Source organism: Carcharodon carcharias, chromosome 4 (assembly GCF_017639515.1).
Source record: "Carcharodon carcharias isolate sCarCar2 chromosome 4, sCarCar2.pri, whole genome shotgun sequence".
In the NCBI taxonomy this organism is placed as follows: Eukaryota; Metazoa; Chordata; class Chondrichthyes; order Lamniformes; family Lamnidae; genus Carcharodon; species Carcharodon carcharias.
In genome coordinates, this window is record NC_054470.1 from 22,369,629 (window position 1) to 22,395,538 (window position 25,910).

A 25,910-nucleotide genomic window follows, 5' to 3' on the forward strand; every position below is an offset into this window, starting at 1 on the left:
CCTGAGAGGAGCCCACAGAGACGACAGGCAGGTCATGCGCCAATGTCAGGTCGCTTTGGACCTCCCTGCTCACCACTGATGGATGGGCACCTAGCTGGGATTCTAGGTGCCCAATCCATCTCCCACACTGACACTGACCAGCTGAGGTCAATGCCGGTGTGGGGGCTTGCAGGTCCGAGCACATCCCCAGGAGGCCCTGATTGAGTCCCTAGAGGAGCATCTCCATGAGAGTCACCACTCTCTCCATGGAGGAGGCAGTGCGCTTGGCCATGAGGGAGATTACATTGTTCATGCTCCGCAAGGACTCCTCCAAAACGGAGACCACGGCATGCATTCCCTCATGTATCTCTGCCAGATCCTCCAGTACATCCTGCTGGACATTCAGCATCTGCTGCTTCAGGGACTCCAGAGGCACATCATCAGCCACCGGCTGAGCATGTTCCTGGTCTCCAGCATTCCTCCAACTGCCGGCGCCCTGGGCACCTTCTGCCTCTGCCTGCACCTCAAGTGAGTGTGAAGTAGCCTCACCGCTGTGCACCGTGATACTAGCCGATGATCTAAATCCCACCGAGGTGCTGGTATCTGCTCTGGTGCCTGCCTGGCTAAGAGGGTGTGACACTGGTGTGTTTATATTCTCTGTGTCCTCTGGGGTGAGTGGCAGTCCTTCAGGCTCCTGACCCCAACAGTCTTCTGGTGAGTCTGAAATGAAGAACAAGGATATGTCATTAGTTGAAGTCGTTACACTGTTACTGTACAAGCCTGACACCCGGAACATGGTGCCCTCGTCTTTCCATTATCAACAGTGGAATTTTTGCTATTACAGACATTCTGACGTTCGAACGCTGCACTCTTACCTCCCTGTGGCACCCCAACCTCACCGCGGCCAGTTGACCTAGGCACATGGCGCCTCTCCAGCTCCAGTGCCTCCTGCTCATATTTACTCAAGATTAGAAGGTGGGGCTGCTCTCTGCCAGTCCACAACCTCTCTACATTATTGTGGGTTGTCTTCTCCTGAAAGGAGAGAGGAGCTTTGATTAGTCCACCCTGTACCTGCATTACCCTTGCAGCCTGGCCACCCCCACATGAGGGATATCTCGCAGGGCTCAGCCGATTCGTGACCATAGAGCCACAAGACACTCATTCCAAGCAGCCAGGGCTCACCCCCTTGCCCAGATGCTGCCTCATTGACATTTGCTACTCACACTCTAAGGCCTCTGAGATCCATGGCGGGGGGCAGGGGGGTTGGGGGGGAAGGGGTGGACCGCTCCTCCCTGCTGTGCTAAGTCACCCATGCCAACACGATACTCACCCTTCCCAATCGCAGGAGGTCATTGAAGCGCTTGCGGCACTGCACCCATGTGTGCCTCACCACATCACAGGAGCTCACCCTGGATGCCACCTCTTCCCAGGCACTTTTGGTGAGGTGTGGGGGCCTCCTCCTCCCGTCCTTCGGGTCAAGTATATCCCGGCGTGCTGCCACCTCCTCCAGGAGGGCAGCGAGACAGTTATCAGAAAACCTCGGGGCTGACTGCCCCACTGACCTGCCTGCCCTGTTCTGCAATGACGTTCTGCATCGTTACGGTACGGCAAAGTCAGTGGCAGCCTTCGCACGGATGCCTGACTGCGCTGTTTTTGAATCGGCCACCAGGTCGCCATTGGACCCGGTGGACACTGAGCCCCTGGCCCTGCCCATCCCTTCACGCTGATGCCAGAGACATGCATTATGCTGGGCGGCCCTTAATTGGCCTGCCCGCATGAAATGTCGGTGTGGACCCGGCCGCAGGCAGCAGTCGAGTTCCTAACTGTCCCTGCCCGCTCCAGCCAAGCCCACTTGACGCAGGAAAGATTCAGGCCTTTGGATAGCTGGGTTTGAGACGCTCTACCTGCACACTGTGGCCAAAAAATGTTAAATATAGCTTTAGATTAAAGGAGGAGGCTTATAATGTAGTCCGAAAGAGCAGTAAACCTGGGGATTAGGGGCAGTTTAAAATTTAGCAAAGATCACCAAAAATTGATAGAGAGAGAGAATAGGATATGACAGTAAACTAGCTGGAGACATAAATCTATGGGTTGAGGATTGATTAATGGACAGAAAACAGAGTAGAAAAAGACAGGGGATTTTTGGGCTCACAGGAGATAATGGGCAGAATTTTACAACAGCGGGATTTTACATTCCCGCTGAATTCAATGGGGTTTATAATGGCTCGCCACATTTTATGACCCCATCCCTATGGAAATGGGGCCGTAAAATTCTGCCCAATTAGTGGGGTACAGCATGGATCAGTGATTGGGCCTCAGCTGTTTACAATCTATATCAATGACTTAAATAATGGGACCGAGTGTAATGTATCCAAGTCTGCTGACAATACAAAGTTAGGTGGGAAATTAAGCTGTTGAAGAGGCTGCACAGAGACTGCAAAATAGTTTAGGCTGATTAAGTGAGTAGGCAAAAAGGAGGAGATGGATTGTAACGTGGAGAAATGTGATGTTTTCCACTTCAGTAGGAAAAATAAAGAAGCAAAGTATTTTACAATGCTGAGAGACTGGAAAATGTTGGTATTCAGAAGGGTCAGAGTGTCCTGAATCAAAGAATCACAGAAAATTAACATGCGGGTACAGCAAACAATTAGGAAGGCAAATGATATGTTAGCCTTTATTGTAAGACGGTTGGGGTACAAGCGTAAAGTGTCTTACTGTAACTGGATAGGGTCATTTTGAGACCAAATCTGGAGCACTGTTTACAGTTTTGGTCTCCTTTAGGAAGAATATTAGATCTTTAAGTCCCTTGGACAGAGTGCAATGAAGGTTCAATAAACTGATTCCTGGGACGAGGGGATTGTCCTGAGGAAAGATTGTGCAGAAAAGGCCTATATTCCCAAGAAGAATAAAAGGTGATCTCATTGAAACTCATAATGTTCTTAAAGGGCTTGGCAGGGTAGATGCTGAGAAATCGTTTCCCCTGGATGTAGAGTCCAGAACGAGGGATTCCAATCTTAGAATAAGAGATTGGTCATTTAACACTGAGAAGAACTGACATTTCTTCACTCAAAAGGGCTGTGTATCTTTGGAATTCTCTAACCCAGGGAGCTGATAGTCAGTCGTTGAATATTTTCAAGTCAGAGACCTATAAATTTTTGGATACTAAGGGAATAAAAGGATATGGTGATAATGCAGGAATGTCTAGCTGAGCTGGAGATCGGCCATGATCTTACTAAATGGCACAGCAGGTTTGAAGGAGCTAAATTGCCCATGCCTGCTTCTATTTCACATGTCTTTATGTTCTTAAGCAGGAATAACACTGTTGGTGCCAGCCAGATAAGCTAATTAATGCTGTCTTTCAAATCTTTATTCCCCTCGTATTGCTTTAGGATCTTCCCTTTGATATGGAATGCAGCTCAAAGATCTGTCTTCACTTTGTAAAACTTTCATTAAAGTAACTTGACACAACTTTGTGACGAGCCCAAGCCTTCTATCCAGAATTTACAATTAATCCAAAAAAAGTGCATATGTTTACCATCTTTTCATGGAAAATAGACATGTCTCAGTTATTCAGTCCAAAGGCAGAGGTTTCCAGATGAATATAAATTAATTGCATTTTGCACACATCCAAATGATCACATGTGCAGAGGAATTAGGAAAATCAAGGTGAAAGAAACTAGAAGTAACAGCCCTCAAAAACTCATATAGCACAATGTGGGAAGCCTAAAACCAGCTGCATACACAACTCACTGACCAAGTTACCTAACTTAGATACTTAAGATGATTAAAGGATTTGATATGGTAGGTGAAGAGAAACTATTTCCTCTGGTGGGAAGTCCAGAAGAAGAATCTTAAATTAGAGCTGGGTCATTCAGGGACGACGTCTGAAAATAACGTCTTCAAGCAAAGGACAATGAAAATCTGAAACTCATTCCCCGAAAAGTTGTTGAGGCTAGCTGAATTGAAAATTCCAAAACTACGATTGATGAATTTTTTTTATTGGAGAAGGGTTTTAATGGTTACAAAACCAAGGCAGGTAGATGGAGTTAAGGTACAGATCAGCCATAATCTAATTGAATAGCGGAACAGGCCCAAGGAGCTGAGTAGCCCACACTTGTTGCTATGCTCCTATGCAGCTAGTTGTCTCACAGTAAAGGAGGAAGGAAGGCAATTCCTGGAGGAAAATGCTGACTACTAAGGATAGGAATTGCTGAGAGGGTTTATATGATCACACACCTTAAGGACATATAAGCATGCCATCCAAACTCGAATTGTAGATCTCAATAGAATTGAGAATCAGTTTGGCAGCAGTTTACACACACTACTTGTACTGCATTGTCACTTTACCTGCTTCATGTCTCGAACCAGGTGGTGCAACAGGAGGTTAGTTGGACCTTGTTTCTGTAGAGTAAATCATGCATAAGTCAATACATTTTCAATTAATGTGCAGATAAAAAATAATATTAAAGATTAACTATCACCTCAGTGCAGTCTCAGGATGAAAGTTTCTCCAGCATCTACAAGGTTCAACTTAGGGGAGTATGATGGAATACGAACATTCACTCGGATGGGCACAGCCCCCAACAACAGCTAGACACTAATCAGAACTGACCAGTTCACCTGATCAGCACTGCTGCCACTGGTCTCTATGTCACAATATGGTGTTCATACATACTGTCTACAAGATACACTTTAGCAACTCAGCAAACTTTTTAAGATCACTCCTCCCAGCTCTGTGATCTTTATCACCAAGGGCAAGAGCAGTAAGATAATGGGAACATCCAAGTCATAACACATCCCAACTTGGGCACAGAGGGGTTGAAAATTCTCTTGAGTGGTCTACAAAATGCACAATAGTGAATTGGCAGGTAATTTTACACTCCACCAAATTTATTTTATATTGACTACTGCCCAAGATGAATTTTAGCCCATATTGCCATTCCTTCATTGTCACTGGGTTAAATTCACAGAATTCCTTGCCTAACACCATTATTTGGGCAGTATCCACATGACCACCACAGCAGTTTAGAAGAAGATCCACCATTATATTATCAGAGAAGCTGTGGACTGGAAATAAATGTGGCATTAACAGAATTGCCACACATCCGAGAATGAATTTTAAAAATTGGGGACAGGGCAGCTGATTCAGCAAATGTCTCCCATTCTTGAAAACCTTGCAGAGATAGAGCCAAAAACTGGTCTTATTTTGTTAACAAACACAACAACCTGTTTTTAGGTAGTGCCTTTGATATAGTGAAACTTCCCAAGGTACATGGCAGAAGTGTTACATAAAGCAAAATTTGACACTAAGCCACATAAGAAGATATTAAGTCAAAACACCAAAGGCTTGGTCAAAAGAGATAAGTTTAACGAATCAAGAAAAGGAAGATGGAGAGGCAGAAAGCTTAGGAAGACAATTCCCAAGCTTAGAACCTGGAATTTGAAGACATGACTACCAATGTTGGACTGATCAAAATGGGATGCTCATGAGAATTAGATGAGCATAGATGTCTCAGAAGATTGTGAGGCTGTGGGGGAGGGGGGGTGAGTTACAGAGATGAGGAGAAGTGAAGCTTAGAAAGATGGGAATTTTAAAATCCAGGCCTTGCTTAACCAGAAAGCACAGGAGTGACGGGTGAACTTGCTTTGAGTTAGGACCAGCAGAATTTTGGATGATCTCAAGTTGGTGGAGGGATAAGTGTGGGAGGCTGACTGGGAGTGCACTGGAATGTCAAGTCTAGAGGTAATAAAGACATGGATGAGTGCTTCAGCATCAGATGAACTGAGGCAAGAAATGTGGCTAAAGGGGAATTAGGTAGTCTTAGTGATGGGAAGGATATGTGATCAGAAGATTACCTGAGGGTCAAATATAACACTAAGATTACGGACAGTCTGGTTCAGCCTCAGACAATTGTCAGGAAGAGGGTGTTATGACCACAGCCGGTGTTAATTGTTGCGCAAACCAAATCCCAGAGGGAAACTTGGCTTATGGGCCATACCCTTCTTTTTGAATTCTGAAAATGAGAAGGGTGCGTACTGATCTCAGCAATAAGAAGCCCAGTAATACTATTGGGATTTTAAAAATTAAAGGTAAAAGTTTTACTAACAAGAATAAAAGAAAACTTAAGCACATAAGATTAAAGACGCACAGTTAAACTTGGTCTTACAAAACATTTCCCCAAAAAGACTCTCTACGTAGTCAGACCCACAAGTAAATACCTTCCAGGCAACACTCCCTTATAGATGTTTAAATTTTTAAAATCCAGTAATATTATCCAAGGCATACTGTTGTAGCTTCAATAAAGGCACACAACATGACCTGTAACTCTCTTCCACTCTGATGTGAAAATTCAAACTTCAGAATAAAAGTGCTTGAATGGATGATTGATTCAAACTGCATCCTCTGTCAGCCATAGCTCCAGCTGCTATATCTCACACCTCCAACTCAACAGCCCTGAAATACCCTTTTCCTTTTCATTCCGTTGTTTTCATACCTCTGCAAAACTCAAATCCTTCCAAAGATCTTTCATGTTTTAATATTGTCTTTGCTTTCGGGTCAATAAAATATAATATCCCCACTTCTATTTACCTATGAAACTCCAGCAAGATGCAAGCATGTCTGTTGGTACCTCTGACTCCCCTTTGATATTCAAGCAAACTCTCCACTTATCTAAAAAAGCAACTGTTAGATTTAACCTATTCACTTGTACCTCAAACCTAACACCTCTAACCTTCTTGTGTTTTACACCCACCAAACAACCTGTCTCCTATTAATCTCTGCCCAACTTAATTACATCATACACATACACATACACATCCTCTTTACAGAATAACACAATGTTCTCCAAAAATATTTAAAAAAACATCCATTTCTCACAGAGAGATGGACTTGGTAGCTAGGGAACAGAATTTGTAGCAGGGCCTTCCGAATGTTTAATTGGAGTAAATTTCTGTTCATCTATCCCACTGTAGGGAGTATAATGAAAAGGAGGTTGAAGAGGCAAAAACTAGGAAAAGTTAAGAGAAGAAAAATGGAAAGTGAAAAGTGATAGGGAAGAGAAATGAGAGGGATGAGGGAGACAAAAGTGAGGGAGGGGAGAAGCAAACTTGGAGGAGAGACAGGAGTGTGAGGGAAAAGTGAGAAATACATGGATAGAGAAGAAATTGAGAGAGAAAAAAAATCAGAGGTGAAGGAGGAGTGAGAAATTGTTTTTTTTTACAGATTTACCAGTCCCAATATCTTTAGCTAGAGGGAGTTGAGAGTTTTAGAATACTGAATTGAGTAGTTTTTAAAATACTTATTTCAAGACTTGGGAATTGCCTTGAGCAAGTCAAGTCCAAAGGTTTCTGACTGAGTCAGCCAGGCATGTACAGCAGTCTCTGGTATCCCTATCAACATGTTGTTGTAGCTATGCTGTGCTTATATCTATTTGGTAACATGTATGTATGGATCCAAAGTATATAAATGGTGTGCAGACCGTGTTGTAGAGTTCCTCAAGCCTGGAGATGGTGAGAAAGCGATGCATGCTCACACCGTTCTCAATGAGCAGTTTCACAAAATCCACCCGATCCATTACCAAAGCATCAAGCATGGCCTGCTCCAAGGATCCCACCTACAGCACAATCAAATAAAACATGTTGTAAGAGTTGAGTCTCTCAATGCAATGCCAAATCCATGAATTGCACCTTAATGTGTTTCAATTAAAACCATCGACTAGCTATACCAAAGCAAAGCTACTATATAGCTCAAGCACAAATACATAAAATCCAATGTGCTTTAAATGCTTGTCAATTGTGTAAGCAGGAAAAGTGAAAGTTCTAAAGGGAATAACAGGTCAATAAGGATGTGGAAGGGAAAATTAAGTCACACCTGAAGTGTTAACTTGATCAATCTGCTGAGCCTTTCAGAATTTTTTGTTCAAGTTTCAAGTTTCCAATATTCATAGGTTTCCTTTTGCTCTCTATCAGGTTACAACTGTTAGTGGTTTTAATTGAAAAGCTATTCTCCTCTGTAGTACTTTATTAATGCTTAAACCGAGTTATCACAGGGAAGCAAATTTCACTCCTGACATAGGAAAAGGTGGACAACAGCCCATTCCTGCCAATGAGAAGCCTAAGCCATTTTGGGGGCCAGACCTCATTGCCATGCCGTCAACAGACCTAATAGCACCAGCAGCTCACCAACTCTGAGCTGGCCAGTAAGGCGAGCAAGCCAGCAACCAGACAGAACTGAGGAGGTGGAGAGGAGTGGCAGGACTGAACAAGGCCCACAGTATTCTTGTGGAACGTAGAGCAGCACGCCTGCTCCTCTAAACTCAGAAAAATAATTCTGAATTTGTCTTCTTGGGTCTTTTCTGTCACACTGCTAATTGGGGACTGGAATTCTTCTGCCAGGATTTCATTTCATGTAAAACTGCAGAGGAAATTCCGGTATTGGAATTTGGATCATGTCTGAGGAAATTCCTTGGCTTTCTCAGGATTGGCACCAATTGCACACTTTTAAGGTTTCAATGTAGCTATTGCCAGCTAGAGTTCTGGCATGGATATCATTAAGGCAGCAGACATCACACATGTTAGTATTATGATCCCAGTTGATGTTACTGCTGGAAAAATCAGATTCCAGAGGGGAACCTGGCTTGATAGATCCTAATTTTTCTTTTGAAACCATGGAGGAGGGTTACTGAACAAATTCACAGGAGTCTGTTGATGAACTTTTAACACAAAGAATAAAACATTTATTAAACAAGAAAAATGAACTATGTTACACCAGGCAAAAGGTTGGAAAGATCGCAATACAAACACAAGGAAACAATTCACTATTCCTTAAACCTAGCTATATTGTTACAGACACATACAAATTGAAAGATAAAACAATTTACCATATCTATCTTATTCTCTAACATTCAGAGTAAGAATGCAGGATGTATGAACTGGTGAACTGTGGTCAGATGCACAACACTCCAAAGTAAATTACAGATGTGACCAAAGCAGATTCTATGGATTTCTCAACAACCCACCCTGATGCTTGTCACACTATGAGTCAACTGGTCTCACTGAAACTCTGTCTTTCTCACAAGGGTTTCCAATCTCCACATTTGAAGATCTCACCTTGGAATTCTCTTCAAATGTCGCTCCTACTCTGGCAGCTTCAACAAGGATCCATCTCGAGGGTCTCACTCTCACCTTCTGAGATTCCTTTCCTCTGGATCTGCGAGTATACTCAAGCTTCACCTTCCAAGCACAATTTCAGATGTATGGCCATGCCAAGCAGAACACCACTGCTTCAAAAGGTACGTTTGCCCCTATGGCCCTCAGCACGGAGTCACCAAACTTCGGATCTTCAGGGTTTCTCTCAAACACACATTGCTTCAGGGTCATGAGGACTCGAAACGTCAACTGTGCTCTTCTCCGCCGATGCTGCCAGACCTGCTGAGTTTTTCCAGGTATTTCTGTTTCTGTTTTTGCTTCAAGTCTGTTCCCTGACGCTCTTTCTTTAACTTGGAGACTTTTTCTCTGCTCCTGTCATTTGTCTTGACTCAGTGGGATCTATCTCTGATCCCTGTCTCTGTCCCTGCATGGGACTTTCTTCTGGGACCTCTTTCTGTCCCACTCCCTGGTTTGGACCACCTTCTTGTTGGTGATCTTCTCCCAGTCCCCGTCCCCTGCTCCCTGGGAACCTTCTCTGGAATGGTGCTCTGGTTCAGGTCACCTAAGCTGCCTTTTGCACTGCTTCACTTCTTTATTTCTTTTTCTTTCGTGCATGCACGAAATGAACTGTGTATGTGCGGCTCTTTTCCAGCCAGCGGATGCGTAGAAGGCCTGAAGATCATAAAAAAACCACGGACTGCGCATGTGCAGACATTTCCTAGCCAACTCATGCGCAGAAGTCCCAAGGCCCCCCGGGGAACTTTGGTTCCTGAACTGCGACTTCGATTTAAACTTGAGTAAGTATCAGAATTCGTTACGCTAGTTGAACAACACGTTGACTCTTTTAGGGGCTGAAGAGCAAAAATCAAATGTTTTTTTAGACCAGGAATGGGATACCCTATTAGAGGGTCATAGGTCATTCTGATCCGAGCATTGGCCAAGCCTACAGGCAGCACAGCTCACCCCAAACCGTGTAAATGACTTTTCCCCCAGACTTGGGTAAGGGTCTGTAGCATTTAGGTTGGCCAGATATGTACTCTGCTCCACTATATATTAACCCATACTTTTTATTTACAGCTTTAACTTTCCACCTTTTATTACTCAGTGGTTCCTGCTGAAAAGCCCACTCTGTAGCCGAAGGTGATGATAGAATCAGGCTTGGCTGTGATACTTTCCATAGTCAAATAGCTTTTTTAATACCCACTATCTAGAAGGAATATTCTTCTTTCCTCACAAGTTTTAGTGAGAAGGTAAACATAAGTATAATGCTTTATGCCCTCCTCTATCTTTTTTTTTGCTACAAATAGCCAACAGATGAAAATGGAGCTCAATATGAAGAACAAGGATTTCTGGCACTTGTGGAAAAGTATCCAGCCAGATTCAGTACTTTCAGTATGTCACAAGGTTATGCCCCTTTAATTTTGAAAATATAACTTTTCAATTTTCAACTGATTAGAAATTTTGCAATTTGAAATGAGACAGAAGAAGTAGTTAAAAATGCAAGGCCATCTTCCAATGTGAAGTTGAAAAACAAACAAGTGACCCTTGGGGAAGCGTGAAAAGATTAACATTTCCTATAATTCAGAGACTCATCAAAACTAGTCAATGTCCAAAGAAGCGACGTTAAAATGCAAAGTGCTGGATATTGGGACAATGGTTGCCACGGACAAACCCACCCAAAACCCCTTGGAAGTACACATTGGGTGAAGTATAACAGGCCAGGCTGCAGCCACTGCAGAGAGATTGCAAGAAAGTTTTCAGCAGAAGTGACAGGCTGAAAAAGTCTCTCTCTCTCTCTTTTGGAACAAGTGTATTACCTGGTTCAAGATGTCAACGGTACCAGCGAACTGAGATTTCATAATAACTGCAACATCTTATACATATGACCACATCCAAGAAACCAGCTAACCTAAACCTAATTCAGAGTTTAAAATCTATGCCTCAAGGCCAATCAAAGGACTCTTAACCATATACTCTTCATTGGACTCTAACTCCCCTTTTCTCCTGTACGTGTGGGTGCGTGGGTGCATGTGTGCGTGGGGTCCGAAGGCTGCCTGAGGGTCGAATTGACGCCGCTTTTATATTACTTTTTTCTCGGGTTTAGTGGTTAATAATTTTGCTCTTTCTTTGACTCAAGAAAAACCTTATCCGATTGGCTCCTTATTGCTTATAGCTTAAATAATTAACTATATTTGGATTCAGAAAAGGCACATCCTCGTGATAAAGGAACTGAAACCTTTGTTGTGCCCAGCCAAGGAGGTTGAATATAGGGGAGCCAGTTCACCCCTTCTAGAGGAGCAGGAAATGGTGGGGAGAAAAATTGAACTCACAGTTATTTCAGGGATCCCCATAATTTTGTAAGTCCTTTTGATTTTCACATCATAAGTTGTCGAGGAATAAGGATTAATCAGTTAGGTAGTTAATGGTCCCTCTCAGGAAGGGAGGGAGGAGAGAAAAAAGCACTTCACAGATCTTGGCTGAAATCGCCAGCGACTGTTTGTCTCAGAGAGATTTGTCACATCAGAGCTAAAGGTAACAGGTTGTAGAAGTTGAATTTTCCTTTCTGTGCAGAAATCAATAAACACAGCAAAAGATTTTCTTTTGGGAAAAAAAACAGGTACTATCTATTGTACAGACTAGCTGTTCAGATTTCACCCAGAAGGTATTCATTGTGTGAGTATGACCTTGGAAACAACTAAACAAAAACCACTGATCCATGGTATGATTTTTGCCTGTACGTTATAGACTTCCACAGAGATTAGGAGCTGGGCAATTAGCATAGTACAGGCTGTACTCAGCAGTATCAAGACATTTTCTTACCATTGAAGGCATTTTACACAAAATTTGTTACTTTAGAATTTGCAGGTGTGCTACTTTAAATAGAATGTTACACTCATTTTATGCTCAGGCTTTTCTTCTAAGTGCTCTATCATGAAGTTTCGTGATATGTATTTCAACATAATTCTGTATTAAATGTAATCCTTGCTTTCTGACATCGCCTACTTATTAATTTTATGTCAAATCTCTTAGGATGTCGCAAAGCGCTTCATTGATAATGAATTATTGTTGAATTGTGGTTACTGTTGTTAGCTAGGAGAACGCAGCAATATTTTACATACACTGCAGTCCCATTTTAAGTTGAATGACCAATTAATCTGTTTTTGGTGACAGTGGCACAGGAAGATGGTTTCCGGGACAACTCATTTTCTTTGCAAAGTGCTTGGAACCTTAAATGCCCACCTGAAGAGGCAAGCAAGAACGATGGCACCTCCAAACAATGCAACAGTTACTCAGTGCCCAGATTATCATAGAATCATGGAAATATTACAGGGCTTGGGGATTTTAATAATGTATAGATTTGGATAATCATAGAATCCTACAGCACAGAGTGAGGCCATTCCACTCATCATGGCTGTGCCTCTGCCAGTTTGAAAGAGCTATCCAATTAGTCCCACTCGCCAGCTCTTTGACCCATAACCCAGTAAATATTTCCCCGTCAGCTACTTATCCAACTGAGTCTCTGCCTTTTCCCTGGGGAATCTGCCAGTGCCTCCTGGCATTACAACAAGGAGCCAAATTTCAGAGTGCATTGTTTTTAAAATAAGGATTGTCAAAAGTGTCTTTCAGATTTTAATACTGAATCTTCTTCTTCAGATAGCATCCTCAATTATTTGAGGGTTGCCAATCAACTTATGCTGTGATTTTACTACAAGGAAGGGCAAGGAGGCAGGCACCAAGTCTACCGCAGCTGGACTAGTGAGTCAAACCCTGTGCTGTTGGCTTTACTCTAGAGCACATGCTAGCCAAATGGCCAACTGAGCTAAACACCCCCTCTTAATACTGTATATTATTAAAATAGTGAATACCTTCCAGTGTTGTCCATAAACCAAAATGTTTTTCTTAGCAATATCCACTCTGTCCCATGCCAGTGCCAAACTTAGCTGATCTGATGCAGAAGTGTTTGTACCTTTAGAAAGAAAAAAATTTAAATATTCTGAAATGAAGTAAGATTCTTGTAAAGGAAGGTATAATTACTTAATATGGAGCTGTCTACCTTTGAGGAGAGCCGTTAATATTGCCAAGTCAATGTCCTGCTGTTCTTCAGAGTCTGCATCAAAAATTGTAATCTGCGTTCACAAGAGAATATGGAACCATCATCCTTCCACATACATTCTTGCACAAGCTTAACATGCAAGTTTTTTTCTGAACCACAGCTTTATTTTCTTTCTCATTTTGTGGCTATTTTAAATTCCCCCTATTTCTTCTCCCTCCATTTATTACCAATCTTCTGCCTTTCTCCCTTAAAGACATGGGCTGCATCTTGGGATATGATTTCACCAACTGGGTGGTCATTCTGCACGTCTGAGGTTTCATAGACAGTGTTGGCAGATTATTTGACAAAAGATATATCACAGCTAAGCAGTCAGCCACAGTCGTGAGCTGTACAGAAACCAGCTTGACTGACTCATAGAAATTAGATTACTGAGCCTCCCAGGCCTGTTCTGCCATTCAATAAGACCATGGCTGATTTGTACTTCAACTCCATTTACCCTTCTTTGAAACATGGTGCTTGACACCTTACTTAATAATCTTGGCATGGAAAATTTAAATTGACCAAGAATTCACTGCATTTTGGAGGGGCGAATTCTACATTTCCATGATACTTTGTGGAAAAATGTGCTTCCAGATGTCACTTCTGAATGGCTTAGTTCTAAATCCAGTCCAGGTACACAGATCATTAAAATGTCATGAACAGATACAAAAAGTAACCTAAAAAGGGTAATGGAATGCTAACCTTTATATCTAAAGGATAGAAGTCATTCTTCAGTTATACACAGCCCTTGTTAGAATATACCTGAAGTGCTGAGGGCAGTTCTAGGAAGGATATATTGGAGTTAGAGGGAGTGTAGAGTAAATTTGCTAGAACAATACCTGATCTCCCAAGGTTAAGCTGTGAAGCGAGATTGAACAAACTATGATTGTATTCCCTGGAATTAGATGGTTACACAATGATTTGATCAAAATTTTCAAGACATTAAGGGGAACAGATAGGGGGGATTGGGAGAAATTACTTCCACTGGATGAGGAGTCCAGATCTAGGGGGCATAGTCAAATTTTGAGCCAGATCTTTCAGGAGTGCAATTAAGGCCAACATTTTTTGCAGGGTTGCTGGCTTTGCCTCCTGGCTTAAAAGTCAGGGGCTAGCCAACTCCACGTGATTGGGAACCACAGACAATTTTACAGTCGTTAAGTAAAATGCTTGTAGATCTGCACGGTACTATGCTTGGCAGTTAACTATCAGTCACCATCACTGGCGCATTCTCTATGGCAACGTCTCTACCAATCAGATTCTACTTGCCAACCAATCAGCAGTCTCTTCACATACAGTATAAATTGGTGTTTTCCACTTATATTGGTATTCTTGTGAAATATCCTGATGAGTTCAAGATGGAAAGATTAGACATGTCTCTTTTTTCAGCAATACTCAAGTTCTGTACCACCCAATGGCTATTTGTTGGTGCTGTGGACTTCATCCAAGGGTCTTAAAAGAAATGGTTAGTGAAATAGTTGTTGAATTGGTTTTAATTTTCCAAAATTCCCTAGATTTGGGGAAGGTTCTATTAGATTGGAAAATAGCGAATGTAACTCTTTTATTTAAAAAGGGAGAGAAACAGAAAGCAGGAAACTACAGGCCAGTTACCTTAAAGGGAAAATGCTAGAAGTTATTATTAAATACTTAATAGCAGGGCACTTGAAAAAACTCAGGATAATCAGGCAAAATTAACATGGTTTTGTGAAAGAGAAATCATGTTTAACCAATTTATCGGAATTCTTTGAAGTAACATACGCTGTGGATAAAGGGGAACAGGTGGATGTACTGTATTTAGATTTCCAGAAGGCATTTGATAAAGTGCCACATCAAAGTTATTACAAAAAATAAGAGCTCATTGCGTAGGAGGTAACACATTGGCATGGATAGAAGATTGGCAAGCTAACAGTAAACAAGTTAGGCATAAATGGGTTCTTTTTTGGTTTGCAAGATGCAAAAAGTGGTGTGCCACAGGGATTAGTGCTGGAGCCTCAACTTTTTACAATTTATGTAAAATACTTGGATGAAGGGACCAAACATTTGGTTGTTAAATTTGCTGATGACACAAATATAGGTAGATGTGAAGAGGACATAAGTAGGCTACAAAGGGATGTAGATCAGTTAAGTGAGTCAGCAAAGATCTGGCAAATGGAGTATAATGTGGGAAAATGTGAAATTGTCCATTTTGGCAGGAAAAATAAAAAAGCATATTATCTAAATGGTGAGAGATTGCAAAGCTAGGGGATGTAGAGGGATCTAGGTGTCCTAGTGCATGAATTGCAAAAGGTTAGTATGCAGGCACAGCAAGAATTCAGGAAAGCTAATAGAATGCTATTGTTTATTGTGAGGGGAATTGAATACAAAAGTAGGGAGGTTATGCTTCAGTTACACAGGACACTAGTGAGAAGGTTGACTAGATTAATACCTGGAATAGGCAGGTTATTTTATGAGAAAAGGCTGGACAGGCTAAGCTTGTATCCACTGGAGTTTAGAAGAGTAAGAGGCAACTTGATTGAAACATATAAGATCCTGAGGGGTCTTGACAAGGTGGATGTGGAGAGGGTGTTTCCTCTTGTGGAAGAATCTAGAATCAGAGGACATTGTTTAAAAATAAGGGGTCACCCATTTAAGACAAAGGTGCGGAGAAATTTTATTCTTTCAGAGGGTCGTAAGTCTTTGGAACCCTCTTCCTCAAAAGGCAGTCGAAGCGAAATCTTTGAATATTTTTAAGACAGAGGTAGATAGATCCTTGATAGGCAAGAGGGTAAAAGGTTATTGGGGGTAGGTGGGAATGTAGAATTGAGGTTATAATCAGATTCAGCGATGATCTTATCGAATGGCAGAGCAGGCTCAAAGGGCCGAGTGGCCTATTCCTGCTCCTAATTCGTATGTTTGTATCTTCGTATGACATCTCATTTTAGGTATGCCTGGTGCTGCTCCTGGCATGCCCTCCTGCACTCTTCATTGAACCAGAGTTGATGACCCTGCTTGATGATAATAGTATAGTGAAGCATATGCCAAGCCATGAAGTTACAGATTGTGGTTCAATACAATTCTGCTGCTGCTGATGGCTGACAGTGCCTCGTGGATGCCCAGTTTTGCATTGTTAGGTCTGTTTGAAATATATCCCATTTAGTATGGTTGTAGAGCCACCGTGGAGAGTATCCTCAACGTGAAGACCAGGCTTTGTCTCCACAAGGAATGCGCAGTTGTCACTCCTACCAATACTGTCATGGATAGATGCATCTGTGACAGGTAGATTGGTGAGGACAAGATCAAGTATGTTTCTCCCTCTTGTTGGCTTCCTCACCACCTACCACAGACCCAGTCTAGCAGCTATGTCCTTTAGCACTCAGCCAGCAATGGTGCTACCGAGCCACTCTTGGTGATGGACATTGAAGTCCCCCACCCAGAGTACATTCTGTGTCCTTGCCACCCTCAGTGCTTCCTCCAAGTTGTCTTCAACATGGAAGAGTATTGATTCATCGGCTGAGGTGGTGCATGGTAATCAGCAGGAGGTTTCCTTGCCCATGTTTTTCCTGATGCCATGAGACTTCATGGGGTCCAGAGTAGGAGTTGAGTATTCCCTGGGCAACTCCCTCCCGACTGTACACCACTGTGCTGCCACCTCAGGGGTGGTGATGGTGATGTCTGAGACATTGCCTGTAAGGTATGATTCCATGAGTATGACTATTTCAAGCTATTGCTTGACTAGTCTGTGGGGCAGCTCTCTCAATTTTGGCATAAGCCCCCAGATGTTAGTAAAGAGGATTTTGCAGGGTCAACAGGGCTGTGTGTCATTTCTGGTGCCCAGGTTGATGCCAGATTATCCGTCCAGTTTCATTCCTATTTGTAGGCTTTGTAGCAGCTTGATATGACTAAGTGGTTTGCTAGGCCATTTCAGAGGACATTTAAGAGTCAACTATATTGTTGTGGGTCGAGTCACATGTAGGCCAGACCAGGTAAGGAGGGCAGATTTCCTTCCCTAAAGAGCATCAGTGAACTGGGTGGGCTTTTACAACAATCGACAATGGTTTCATGGTCATCATTAGACTCACTTTTTAAATTCCAGATTTATCTATTTAATTTAAATTTTAAATAGTGGGATTTGAGCTCGTGTCCCCAGAGCATTAGCCAGGGTCTCTCAATTACTACTCCAGTGACATTACCACACCGGCACCGTCTCCCACCATTTACTTAGCTAACTCCTCTGATGGTTTTATTTCAATTTTATTTCAGTACTTGGAGGACTGTTAAAAAAATGTAAAGCCATACTTGCTCATGGGGCAAGTCAGAGAACACTCTTTTGTAAGAGTAGGTGGATTATACACTTGTCCCAGGAGTAGATATGGACAATGCTTCCAACAACAGGCAGGCATCTTATCCTGATGCAGGCAAGTTAAATACTCATTCTAACTGCACAGGCCATTGGTGCACCTCTGTCAACCATAGAGCTTTACAAATTTCCTAGAGCCATTAGAGAAGTTCCTTCAGTTATAGGTTATTATTTCAAATATCTATGCATCAACAAGTTTGCATATGTGAAATGATATTTACTCCCTACCCCCAGCGTTGTGGAATTCACCCTGTGGAACAGAACGGGTTCCACAGCCCCAGCCTGAGACATCAGTCTCTCCTTCCTGAAGTGATTCAGCAAAATAAATGGATTATTGATGCCAAGGTGGAAAAATATTCCATTCACTGTTATTGACCTTATCTCAATGATTACAAAATTTCTATGTATATGCTCAAAAAATTATGAACTGAAGGCTCAGCTTAACAAAATTGATCTACTGCAAGTACCAAGTAAATAAGCTGCCACTTATTGAGGTGTCTGCATTACTAACCTTCATCGAGCCTTGGCAAAAACTTTCCATATTTTCACTGCTGGCTTGAACATACTCACAGATTCTCTGTGCTCCATGCATTCCATAAGAATTTTAAACAAATGATCCGATTGCTTCTGGCCAAAATTAAAGGTCTTCTGAATCATTAATATTAGTTCACCTTCCAAGCCAGGATACAATTTGCTGTGATAAATAAAGCCATGAATGTCACTGTTAATTGTTTGTGTGATCACTGAATATTAGGTCTGAACTTTAGGAAAAAAACTTTAAAACTATCTACAGAAGAAATCTAATTAAATGCAAGCAGGGCTGAACTCTTAAAACATTATGATCTACATACAAGGGTTGCCTGTCATCATGTGCTCCCAGGGATATTAGCACCTGCCAGCCACACATATCTGGAAATTGGGGGTATGCTGCTCCCGTGTGTGGCCTATAGTGAATGGAGAATTGAAGGCAGTAGGCCCACTATATCCAGATATGCATGACCGGCCACCAAAGTTCCCCACTGGGAGTGCACAAAAAACTACAATGATTAAAAATAATAAACAATTGGGTACAGTGCGTAAAACGCTACATCACCTTTGGTCCAGAGACAAACAGGCAAAGATTGTTTAATCTCCAGATAGCCAGGCAAATAAAACCGGAGGACATCAAACACAGACACAGAAAGCACAGAGCTGGCTAACCAACCAACCAAAGAAGCTTGAGCACAGAAAGAGACCATTCAGCTCATCATTTCTTTGCTGACTGTTTGCTAGAGCAATCCTAAACTAATCCCATTTCCCTGCCCACTGTCCAAGGACCTGTATCGTTCTACACTCAAATATTTATGCAATTTTTGCCTTTTAGTAATGTAGGAATCTCATCCTCAACTAAGCCCTGTGGCAACCCATTCCCTCATCCAACAACAGGCTGCATAAAGAAATTACTTCTAACCTTTCTTCGCGCTCTCTGAAGTCATAATTTTAAATTAATGATACCTCATCACTTACTCCACAATCAGGAGAAATGACTTTGCCTATTCATTCCAACAAAAACATTCATAATTTTCAAAAATTTTATTTAACCTCCTCTTCTCCTTCCAAGTTCCAATGAAAATAATTCCTGTGCTGCAAGTTCCTCCATTATCTTTAAAAAGGAGAGACGCTGTGATCTGGAATGCACTGCCTGAAAGGGTGATAGTTAAAAGAAGAAAATCTTGCATTTATATACAACAGCAATGCCTTTCATGACCTCAGGATGTCGAAAAGCACTTTATAGCCAACAAAGTACTTTTTGACGTCGGGTTACTGTTGTAATGTAGGGTAGGAAGCACATTGTAACGTTGCTTGAGGGATAAATATTGTGGGCTGAAAATTGGTCAGGACAGCAGGAATAACTCCCCTACTCTTCTTCAAATTACTGCCTTTTTGCATATATATTAGAAGGCAGACAGAGCCTTCATTTAATGTCTCATCCAACAGATTGCGCCTATGACAATCCACTCGCCCTCGGTGGCAGCCTAGATTTTGTGTTCGAGAGTGGGACTTGAACCCTGAACTTTTTGAGTCAGACGTGAGAGTGCTACCAACTGAGTCACAGCTGACACCTAAACAGAGGCAATAGTATCTTTCAAAAGGGAATTTGATACAGTAAAGAACATTTTTTTAAAATTTCTGTTGGATTGTGGATTAAAATTACAATGGCTGCAGTTTTAAGGACATGTCTACTGGAACAGTGTGAGCGATATATACAATGTTGCTGCCCTGGAACAGAGTGTGCCATGAAAGACAGGATGGTGCCGAGGAGGAGTCTGGTCTAATGGGGGACTGCCTAGCAACAACATTTTAATTGGCTCCCGGCCAGGTGACCAGGGTTTGTGTGAGAGCAATGCAGCAGAATAGCTCCTAGCCTGAAAGGAAAAAGACCTAAAACCTTTCTCTGCTGTGTATGTAATTCTACAATAATAGCTAGCTGGCTTTTTCTCCTCATATCTCTATAACCTGCTCTCTCTCTGAAAGTCCCTGTCAAGATGCAAAGGGGAAAATCACTGTTAGAGACATTGAAAGACAAGTGCTCAACCAATGAAATAAAGACTGAAAGTGCTGGAAGACCACTTCATGCCATCAACAAAGAACTGAAAGGAGTTTGGAAGACATCGATCAAAATCAACCCATCAAATCCTGTACTCCAGAATTGGTGCTATTGAACTGTTTTATCCCACCTTTTAAATCCATGGGCAGGATTTTGCCCTTGGCAGAGGTGCTTGGCAAGGGCGGGTGGGGGCAGTTGGTGCCCACAATCGGCTCCGCTCTTTGATTTCACGCATGCGGGCCAATTAAGGCCCACCCTGCGTGGATCGCAAGTGACAGTGCTGAGCGCTGGAGGGAGGAGGGAGACACGGGCCTAGTACACAGTTCACTCATGTGCGCGAAAGAGCACTTCAATCTCCCTGAGTCACGGAGCTGCCTCGGGGAAACTGAAACGCTTTTTTAAAAAATTAATAAAGACAGTAAAAACTTAATAAAACATGCTCCCTCATAAAGTTTTTATTTATTGTTTATTCGCTTTAGGAAACCGCTTCATGCTCGTGGATGAGGTTTCCTAAACAATGTAAAGGCCACTTGGCCTTTTCACCTGCCTGCCAAACAGAGTAAATTTGAATTTAATTAGCTTGTTAATGGCCTTACGGGCCTGTTAATTATCGGCAGGTGTGCAGCTGACTCCGGCATGTGCCTGCTGAATGAAATATCACGCGAGTGTGCGATGACATCAGGATGCACGGTCGACATCATCACGCGTCATTTTACACTCAGACGCGTGACCGCATGCCGAGTGTAAAAACCTGCCCCATGTTGTTGTGTGTCTTATGTAACTCGTATGTGTGTGTATGGGGATTTGAGAAGAGGTAAAGTTTAGTTTATAGAGTTAGAAATTAGCAGTTCATATTTCTTTCTTTTGCCACTGATTAAACACAATTTGTTCAATAAACAGTTATTTACTTATTAAGTTTACAAACCTGGTGCTCATATTCTGTTAACCTAAATTAAACAGTTAGTTGCGTGGATCAAATTTTTTCACGGCTCGGGGGGCATTGGGGCTTGATATTGCAGCGCCCTATCCCTAGTGAGCTGTGACAAAGTCTGGGGGCTCAGGTCTGGGATATTTTGGAACAAAAGACAACAACGATTTGGGTGTAGATTTAGTAAGTGATAAAAGCTAAAAGGAAGCACCAGGTTTGTATTGTCAATAATAAGATGGCACTGGAAACTGCTAAAGCTTTCCTGCAAGTGGAAGAGATATCCCTGGCGATTTTACAAGGTATCCCAAAAGCCAGGTTAGTCGAATTGGCAAGCAAATTAAGAGTAGGGTTGCCTGCCAAAGCTGGGAAGACAGAGATATTCAAAGAGATGCACAGCATTTGAAATTAGAAGGAATACTTGAGAGATCAAGTTCTCCAAGGGGTGGTTCATTGGAATGGGCTCAAATTCAGTAGCAAATAAAAAAAATGGAACTTGAAGCAGATGAAAAAGAAAAAGGAAGAGAAAGGGCATTCCAAAGGGAACAGGCAGAAAGGGAAGATAAAGAAAAAGAAAAGGAAAGAGAGAGAAAGGGAGTTGGAAATGGTGAGATTAGAAATGGAGAAACATAAACTTGACCAGGAAAGAACGGAAAAAGAAAAAGAGAAAGACAGAGAGTTCCAGCTTAAAATGCTGGCAGTTAAAAAAGAGACAACAGTAGATGACCCCCTCCACCATTGATGTACAGTAGCAGCAGTGTGTACCAACTACAAGATGCGCTACAGGAATTTCACCAAGCCTTCTTAGACAGCACCTTTCAAACTTACAACCACTACCATCCAAAAGGACAAGGGCAGCAGACAGATGGAAGTTCCCCTCCAAGTCACTCACCATCCTGACTTGAAAATATATCTCCGCTCCTTCACTGTCTCTGGGTCAAAATTCTGGAACACCTTCCCAACAGCACTGTGGGTGTACCTACACCACATAGGCTGCAGCAGTTCAAGAAGGCAGCTCACCACCACCTTCTCAAGGGCAATTAGGGATAGGCAATAAATGCTGTCCCAGCCAGCGAAGCTCAGATCCCGTGAATGAATTTTTTAAAATGTGGCAGGGCTTATTTCCAGATCGGAGCCCAGTGGGAAGATGTTTATCTTTGTGCAAGCTCTTCCAAAATTTGAGGAAAGGGATGTTGAAGCATTCTCTATTTCATTTGAGAAGATAGCTAAACAGATGAACTGGACATTGCCCATGCATAGCAAACTGACCACAGGAAATTTATGCTTCACTGTCAGAGGGGATTTCTAGGGATTATGATGTGGTGAAGAAAGCCATTTTGAGTGCATATGAATTGGTCCCTGAAGCAGTTATTTACTTATTAAGTTTACAAACCTGATGCTCATATTCTGTTAATCTAAATTAAACAGTTAGGTGGGTTGATCAAACTTTTCTACAGTTGTTGCTGCCTGGGGTGCAGTGGGGCTTGATATTGCAGTGCACTATCCCCAGTGAGTCTTAATTACATATCCCTGAAAAGGAAAATATAATTATGGGGAAAGAACAGAGTTAGTGGTACTAACTGGACTGTCCTTTCAAAGAACCTCCAAAGGAAAGATGGGTCAAATGGCCTCATTCTGTGCTGTAGGATTCTATAATTTTCCACATCTATACATTATTAAAATCACTATACCCTGTCATATTCCCATTGAAAAGCCTTATATCAATTGGACCCTTGAAGTTTTCAATGTCAATTGCTTATCTGCTGAAACCTGCACAAGATTTTAATGGGATTTTCCCCTTAATATGACAGTCCATGATACCGTAGTTCCAAGCTCTGGTCACTAGGCATGAAAACAGAAAATGCTGGAAATGCTCTGTTTCTCTGTTCGTAGAGATGCTGCCAGACCTGCAGAATGTTTCCAACATTCACAGTATTTTGCTTTTGGATTACTGGTCACATGGCAATGCAGAGACAACTTGCCCTGCTATATCTTTCTTTGACACATTTCACATTTTTTAATTAGCTCAGGTAAATTAATCATCTTAATTTTTTAAGTTTAAATATTATTTTCAAAAGCTGTTGGCTCTCTCTGGTTGCCAAACCCTCCTCAGCCTCCATATGTAATATTTATTTTCGAAAAGGAAAACCCATATTAACTATTTATAACCTAAATTAGTGGATTGATTTTTGTACTTGGTTGCTCTCCAAGAACCTTTATGTGTTGCACCCTACTTTAATTATTTACTTTCATGTTGAAGTCTAAATCCTCCAAGAAGGTCCTCAGTGCTTCTAAATGATTGTCATGTTCATTTCAGAGAAAAATTTCAGAGATCTGAATCCAAAGACCCAAGAGCCAGGTGCTGATCAGTGTGGCATCTCAATCCCCACTGTCAGATTCAATCTTCATCGTTGATTCCTGCGACATCATGAGGGTACTAAATGAAGGAGTGCAACACATAGAAAGAGTCTGTAATGAAGGATTGAGGCAGCAGCAACTTACCTTGGCTGAACTGAGGCTACTGCTGCAAGGATTTGCCGTGAAACATGGCAGTAACATAAATGAGTTGAGATGGAGTGTGGCTAGCCTCCTGCACCATTTACATTGTAGAGTTCATTAAGCATTTGCTGCAAGGGTGTCTTATGACACTATGGGCTGCCTCCAGACCTACTCTGCACTGCAAAGGAGTCCTGGGGTTCAAGGAGGTATCACATCATTGTCACAGCCAACCTTTTCTCGAAGTGGATATCAATCCTTGACCCCGACCCCATACAGCCAATCCTTCCTGTTTGATATTTCTATTAATGTGGAGGTACAGGTCCAGAACCCTGAAGTTTTACACATGTTTCTTCAGCCATGCTGTCATCCTAATTACCAAGGTTGTACTAGATATTTGCCTTTCCTTAAGGTGTCTTCTGGCCCCATTTCACACCCCCACCCCTACACACACAGGCACACAAACACAAACACTCACATAATTCAAGCACCGCAACAGGAAGATAAGCAAAAATCCCATCCCAGATATATAACTAATACATCTTGCATGGAAATTTTCTGTGCATTCTCAACTTTAAAACTAACATTACAAAAAATTAAATGCATATATGTTAAATAGCATATCTACATAGAAAATAAAGGCCACTTACTATTTTCATGGTGTAACGAACTGTCACATGGAATTCAATACCATTTTATTGAATACCATTTTCAGAATACCATTTTAATAAAAATGGATTTAACCTATTCAATCACTGCAAATCAGTGGCCCTAATATTAATCATTAAGAGCATAAACAACAATGTTGTTGTAATACAAACCCCATATATCCTGCAGCTTACTGTATGTAAATATATAAAAGAACATATGAACAAGGAACATACCCACCATCTGCAGTGTGTTTATGAGTAAAAGACAGGAGATCAGCAGCCCTGCCTGTTCCCTCACACACAACGACAGGCACAGGGGGAACATCCCTTACATATTCCCATACCGTCAGGATAACATTGGGTCCACCTTCAATCACCAATCCCACTACAGGTACACCTTGGCCCATCCCTATATTGGGAAAAAGGAAAACCTTAATAGCATTAAGACATCTTACAAGGCTATTAGCATTGAAAGAAAACATTGACTTAAATATTGTATACCTTTGGAACCTCGGCAGACACTCTTGTCAGAGTAGGTCTGGAGGCAGCCCATAGTGTCATAAGACACCCTTGCAGCAAATGCTTAATGAACTCTACAATGTAAATGGTGCAGGAGGCTAGCCACACTCCATCTCAACTCATTTATGTTACTGCCATGTTTCACGGCAAATCCTTGCAGCAGTAGCCTCAGTGATCGTTGCCGTGGGAAAATGAAGTTGTGAGGCCAGGAATGTTTGCCACAACCCACCCATTCTCTACTGCCCCCACACTGCCTCAGGAAAGCCTGCAAAATCTTGGGGCAACGTAAGCAGGGGCCTGGCAAAACGGGCTTGTCTTGCCTTTACACCCAGAAATTGGATGTTCCTCAGGGTCAAAGGTCAAGAAATAGGTCCTTAGCTGCAAGTGCTATTCATGCAGCTGGAGAAGCGGGGGATCACCTTCACCAAAAACACTAGCACAGTGGTTGTCTGCCTGTACTTACGAGTATGGATTTTCTGAAGTGCAATGTATTTTTCCAGCTTCCTTCTCAGCTTCATTTCATTCCCATATTTGCCAACAGTCCCATCATCTACTAGAATGAAGTGCGAATGCTTGCTATTTAAACTGGTCAGCTTGCTCAAGGGATTGCCAAGTGTCTGATAGGGACATACTACCTAAGGAAATACAATATACATAAGCTGCTTAAAAACATTATAAAAACGTCAGTATTTTACAGCCTATAAACAGTCCAAAATACCTGTAAAACGGAGATAATATTTTTAAACACATATCAATGCTGCTGAATTATATTGATATATCTATGAAGTTGTCATAAAGAGATAACCTGACTGTTAGTTGACAAAACATTAAATTAGAGAACGCACCATTAAACAATGCTATGCTGCAAGTAGTTTAAATAGATGCAGAGAACTTCTCTCACTAGCATCCCAATGTTCATGGGGAGCTTTCAAAATTAGTGTAGAGCTGTCTGTGAAGCTGCCAGTTCACAAAACCAAAAGCTTAAAATACAGTGTGGTAGATGCTGGGGCACTTATAAGACTAATGTTCAGGTTTAGAAATCAACCCTTGCACAATAATCATTTCACTGCTGTCAGTGTGAACTTGTAATAGAGTGAGTCTACATAGCGCAGATGGTTCCACAATACCTATACTAGCTGGGTGCAAAACATTTCACAGAAACTGCAGATATATACTGCAGG

At 42.0% G+C, this 25,910-nt stretch overlaps 1 protein-coding gene across 1 annotated transcript in view; it reads right to left on the bottom strand.

Moving 5' to 3' along the window:
• Positions 1–25,910, bottom strand: part of LOC121276720 (transient receptor potential cation channel subfamily M member 6-like) — a 195,206-nt gene that overhangs the window by 119,963 nt on the left and 49,333 nt on the right. Inside the window, exons 8-14 of the mRNA XM_041185268.1 lie at positions 25,193–25,364; positions 24,445–24,619; positions 18,123–18,246; positions 13,181–13,253; positions 12,993–13,093; positions 7,458–7,592; positions 4,327–4,380 (exon numbers count right to left, since the gene is read on the bottom strand). Of these exons, the coding sequence (XP_041041202.1) occupies positions 4,327–4,380; positions 7,458–7,592; positions 12,993–13,093; positions 13,181–13,253; positions 18,123–18,246; positions 24,445–24,619; positions 25,193–25,364 (834 nt within the window). The remainder of the gene's footprint in view (positions 1–4,326; positions 4,381–7,457; positions 7,593–12,992; positions 13,094–13,180; positions 13,254–18,122; positions 18,247–24,444; positions 24,620–25,192; positions 25,365–25,910) is intronic.